We start from the raw sequence: 5412 nt of genomic DNA, 5'->3' as shown, positions 1-5412 counted from the left end.
ATGGCAATCAAATGGAACCCCCCGGACCAGCCGTGGATAAAGCTCAACACAGATGGCTCCTACAATGAAGCGAACGGTAGAACAGGGGCCGGAGGGATTATTCGAGACCACTTGGGTAAGATGCTCGTCGCCTTCAGCACACCCCTAGAAGCACACTCGGCGTTAGAGGCGGAGCTGTTGGCCATGCTCCACGGGCTAAATATAGCCAAAGAACTCGCCCTACCAATCTGGATTGAGTCCGATGCAGAGCAAGCAATCAAATTGGTCAATGGGACAGGATGGGGCCCGGCACTCGCCCGGCATGCGGTGGCGCAACTAACCCTTCATAAACGCCAACTCAAATTCCGAGCCACCTTCATACACAGGGAGGGGAACAAAGCGGCGGATTTTCTTGCGAAAATGGGGCTAGTCCAAGACAGTGGTCTACGAATGCACTACAATTCAGCTCCGAGAGAACTGTTGGACTTGGTTAGATTGGACGAGATGGGAGTGTCGCACATCCGATACCTCGACGGGAACGGGCATTAAAGTTGATAATGAGATGATGGGAGACAATAGTGACTAGCTTTTTGGTTAATTGTATTTTGGAAAAGAGTATGATGAGGTCCGAACCTTGTGGGATTGGACCGCATACTACTCTTGATTTGTTACGGCACACCACTTTTGGGTGTGGCCACGCCTTGTAATTACCGCCTTTGGAATTATAGGGATGAGGGACCCACGAACCCTCCACCGTAGAGGTGTTTGATAAAAAAAAAAAAAAAAAAAAAAAAAAAAAGGGGGGGCTTTTGTACTTGCTATCATTTTAGGCAAGTATGCTTTTGTACCTGATGGCTTAGGTAGGAAAGGTGGATTAGTGCTTTCAAAGTCAACTTTTGTCCCAGCCTCCAGATTAGGTAGGTTTGCTTTTCCACTTTCCATTGGGGCAAGGACAGCACATGAGGCAGCTTGTGCTTCACGTGACCTAGCAAGTCTTGGCTGGGGATTGTGGAGGGAGGGGACTTCACCGGAAACGGTCATAAGCTCGACGGCGGGAGCAGCAGTTTCCGGCGAGCCGCCTCCTTCCGGCACGGTTCTACCGTTGGGGGCATCGAACTCTTCTTCACATTCATTCCAATGCTCCACTTCCTCTTCCTTCTTATGAGGCAAGTCGGGGTCCTCCAACCTGAAAGAGACCCCCAAGTCGAGGGACGGAGTCGCCGGGAACAGGGATCCTTTGCATTTGGAACTACCGGCCGAAGGTCCTTCCTCCTCACCGAAGTCTATCTTCTTCCTTAGTTGCTTGTCCTCGGGCATCGGAGACGGGACAAATCTCTTACGACCATTGCCTTTGGTAGGAGGCGCCGGCGTACTTTTCCGGGCTTTGAGCTTTGCTTTAGCCTTTTTTAGTTCCATGGATTTGGTCGGACGTTGAAGGGAAGCGGCCTCACCAGCTCGGAAGACCATTTGCTGATCGGAGAGGACCCGAGCTTCCTCATCCCCGGGAACAATGTCAGGCAAATGATCCGGATTTAGGGCCGGAGTGTCTCTCTTTTCGTCGGGGTCCGGCGGTTGCCCCATTGTTTCGGCCAGCCGGGCGGCTTCGGCAAGGTATAGCCAAGACGTGGAGTAGAGGTTGACGGGAGCCGCGAGCCAAGTCCGACGTTGAAGTGGCTTTCATCGGGGATGGGCCGGGGGTGACAGGCGGAGTGGGATTGGGAGGTGGCCGACAGGGTGGTGAGGGTGGAGGGGCGGGTGGCGACGTGAGGGATGGGTGGGTGTTTTCCGGCGATGCAATAGGGAGTTATTTTTGAGAGGGTTTAGAGAGGACGAATTCTAGAGAGAAGGGAGAGCTTCTCTCTCTACTTTTCCAAGAGCCTTGCCAAGAGTAATTTCTATTGGGCCTCAGCCACCTTATCTTCCATTTCCTTTAGATTGGCATGTATATTTCCAAAGACTTCCTTATTCCAAAGTTTGATCATTTTTGTTGTTCGCGCAAGCTTGATTTGAAGATTAAGCAATCCCTCGGCCTCCGTAGGCTGGTTCCAAGTATTGCGTACAGTATCCAAGAAGCCCTCATGGCGGATCCACATGTTTTGGAATCGGAAGGCCTTTCCTCCGGGCTGCCGATTAGGACATCTACATCTTGCCAAGACCGGCCCATGATCCGATGAGACGCGTGGGAGGTTAGTAACCCTCGTTGCCTCGAAAACCTGTGGCCAAGCATCGTTCACCAAAATTCTATCGAGCCTCTCCATAAGTCCGTTCTTTGCCCACGTGTAGTCCGATCCGTCGAACCCCGGGTCAAGAAGCCTGCAATCCTCAATTGTCTCGGCGAAGTCAATCATCTCAGCTTGCCGGTTGGTGTCGCTCCCAACTCTCTCATGTGGGGATAGAATAGTGTTGAAGTCCCCGACGACGATCCAAGGTGTTCCGTCGGTGATGACCGCAATCTCCCTCAACTTATCCCAAAGGTGGTATCTTCCCGTCCGTGAGCACTTTGCGTAGATAGCCGAGACTGAAATGTGTCTTTCAAGGCGAGGAGAAAGGAAACGGCCGTGGAGCATTTGATCCGAGTCCTCTTCCACAACAAAGTTGGCGCCCTCCTCAACAAAAATCCAAATTTTTCCATTAGTATTTGAGCCTTTAAACACTAGCCCCAATGCCCTAGAGAATTTCTCCGGGTTGGGGTCTGTAAACGGCTCCATTATTGCAAGAAATTGAACATTATGAGACTTGATCAATCTTTTTAAAACGTTTTGGGTTGGAGCATTCGCAATACCCCTAACGTTCCAAAACATATAGTTTAAGGACATAATTAACAATGAGGTTCCGTACCCGGCGGGTGTGAAGGCCCCCCTCGGAAATCGGTCATTTATTGGTCGTGCCATTCGTGATCCGTCTCGGCCTCCAAGGTTGGGTTGCTCGCACCACCAGCATCATCACTATTGTGCACGCCCCTCTCGAAGCTCTCATTGGCATCATGATCACCATCCTCATATTCTTCATCTTCCATGAGGGAGAAGTATTGATTAGTGCTCAAACAGTTTGCCTTCTCTTGTTCTCTACTCTTGGCCACGGTGGTCTTTGTTGTTGAGCCGCTTGGGCCGATGGGTGCCGAGACGGGATTCCCACCCCGGACGGCCGAGACCCGGTTAAAGACACCCGGTGTCGCTTCCTCGAGTGGATAGGCAAAAGGCTTGAAGCCTTTAAGATGGCTTGAGGCCTCTCGACCATTCCGAGTTCCACTCGCACGATGTGATTCCGACGAAGCTTCCTTGTTGTCATTGAAATCTCCTAAGATGTCCGGGCATTGCCAATGCGTGTCCGCACCTTTGGTTCCTTTTGCTTTGTAGTTTGCTCGATCAGCCCCACTATTCTTTTTTTTTTTTTTTTTTTTGGTAAACACCGTCACGGTGGAGGGTTCGTGGGTCCCTCATCCCTATATTTCAAAAAAGGGGGTAGGTTACAATTCATGGCCACACCCGATAGTGGTGTCTCGACAAAGAAAGAGCCATTAGAGTAGTGAGCGGTCCGCGCCAACATGGTGCGGACCTCGCCCTACTCCATTCAAAACTCAAAACGATAAAAACGACCTAGACTAGGTAGAGTCTTCATCTCGGACTCGGATATTCGGAATGCCCATCTCCTCCAAGCGGATCATTGCCCTTAATAGCCGAGGGGCTGTGCTATCATTCATGCGGTGATACTCTAATTTCTCCGCACCCATTTTTGCTAGAAAATCAGCCACTTTGTTTCCCTCCCGATGAATAAAGGATGTGCGGAGTGTTATATGTCGTTTGAGGACGATTAGACGAGCTACTTCATGTCTAACTTGGGCCGGCCCCCAGCTGGCACCATTAAGGAGGTTAAGCGCCTGTTCAGAGTCCACCTCGAGCCAAATAGGTCGGTTAAACTCCTTCGCCAAGGTTAGTCCGTGATGGATGGCCTTGAGTTCAGCCTCAAGGGCCGAGTGGGCTCGGAGTGGTGTGGTGAAGGCGACTAACATTCGCCCTGCACAGTCACGGATAATTCCTCCCCCTCCGGCCTTATCCAAGGATTCCAGGAAGGCACCGTCCGTATTGATCTTGATCCATGCCCCGTCCGAAGGGTGCCATTTAATTGATACAACAAGAGGCCTCGGCACCCTATTCTCCGCTTCGGCCGGTAGGTGAAAATTGAATCTCACTCCCTTCCAATGTTTTTTCTTTATGTTCCCATTAATCATGCTGTTTCGGATATAAGTTTGTACCTGCCACACCACGTTGTACGCCTTGAATTGGGTCATTTGGTGACGACTACGATTCCTCTCGGCCCATAGGAACCACATGATAAGATAAGGCATAGCGTGGCTCAGGTGTTTCTTGTTATCTTGCCTGGTTCTTCTCGACCAGACCTCCAGTCGTTCCGGAATGGTGTCATTGACCTGGATTCGTGGTGCTGATCCTTCAAACCAAGCATCAAACTCCCTCCACACCCTGGTAGCCCCCGTTCCTTGGATGAAGAGGTGTTGTAGGGACTCAATGTTTGGCCTAAATTGGCAACATTGGCATTTAGAGGCCATCTCAATCTTTCTCCACTGGAGCTTTGTGTCGACCGGGATACGGTTAGAGAGCAACCTCTAAATGAAGATGGAAATTGAATGTGTAAGGCCGGCCTTCCATAAGTCATCCAAGCCCCGGATGATAGGCCTCCGGTTACGGATGGTCTCCCATGTCGTGGCAAGGGAGAAGTCCCCGAGCCGAGAGATGTTCCATCTTGGGATGTCCGGTTCTCCATGAACAATTGGGGTGCCGATAATTTGCTGGATTACATGGTGCGGGAGGCCGGCTTGGGTTTGGAGGAGTTGGAGTTTGGTTTCGTCCCATACTCCATCCCGGGTATAGTCCTCGATCCAATCCCTTGCGCATCTTCGATCATCAAGCGCTAGCTCCCTTAAGGTGCAATTGCCGAGCCATATGTCGTCCCAGAAAAAGATCTTGCCTAGCCCCACCACCCATCTGATGTGCGGCTGTGCTTGCACCGGAACTTTCATGAGCCGTTTCCAATTTGGGCTACTTCGTCCCGAGGGCCTAGCCACAAGAGGGGAAGCCATGGTACAGTACTTGGTCATCATATAAATAGCCCAAAGAGAGTTTTGCTCCCTAAATCGCCACCACAATTTGACATTGAAGGCTCGGAGAACCTCCTTTGACTTGCGGATGCCAAGGCCGCCCTCGGCGGTGGGTAGGCAGATTTAATCCCACCCGATCCAATGTGTCTTCTTCCTTTCATTTGAGGATCCCCAGAAGAACCTAGCCAGCTGTTGATCAATCTGTTTGAGAGCGCCGGCTGTTGGCTCGATGGCTTGAAAAATGTGAAGGGGAACCGCTTCCAGGGTACTCTTGATTAGTGTTAGCCTCCCCCCGAACGAGAGATGCCTATGAGCCCATC

General features: G+C 51.1%; 1 protein-coding gene across 1 annotated transcript; it reads right to left on the bottom strand.

Annotated features, from left to right (window-relative positions):
- Positions 1–1874: 1874 nt before the first annotated feature.
- Positions 1875–2995, bottom strand: LOC121804012. The gene is made up of 2 exons (XM_042203567.1): positions 2868–2995; positions 1875–2763 (listed from the first exon to the last, which is right to left on the bottom strand). Exons 1-2 carry the CDS (start codon positions 2993–2995, stop codon positions 1875–1877), a joined length of 1017 nt encoding a protein of 338 aa, XP_042059501.1.
- Positions 2996–5412: the final 2417 nt, after the last annotated feature.

The sequence above is a fragment of the Salvia splendens genome, chromosome 5 (assembly GCF_004379255.2).
Source record: "Salvia splendens isolate huo1 chromosome 5, SspV2, whole genome shotgun sequence".
NCBI classification, from domain to species: Eukaryota; Viridiplantae; Streptophyta; class Magnoliopsida; order Lamiales; family Lamiaceae; genus Salvia; species Salvia splendens.
Note: the sequence above shows the minus strand (reverse complement) of the source record. Positions and strands in the feature narration are given on the sequence as shown.

Excerpts from the sequence above, each read along its gene's own strand:
- LOC121804012 (XM_042203567.1), bottom strand. The coding sequence starts at position 2,995 with ATGGAAGATGAAGAATATGAGGATGGTGATCATGATGCCAATGAGAGC. Across the intron at positions 2,764-2,867 it reads GCCGAGACGGATCACGAATG|GGGTATTGCGAATGCTCCAA; the intron begins GCACGACCAATA and ends TTGGAACGTTAG.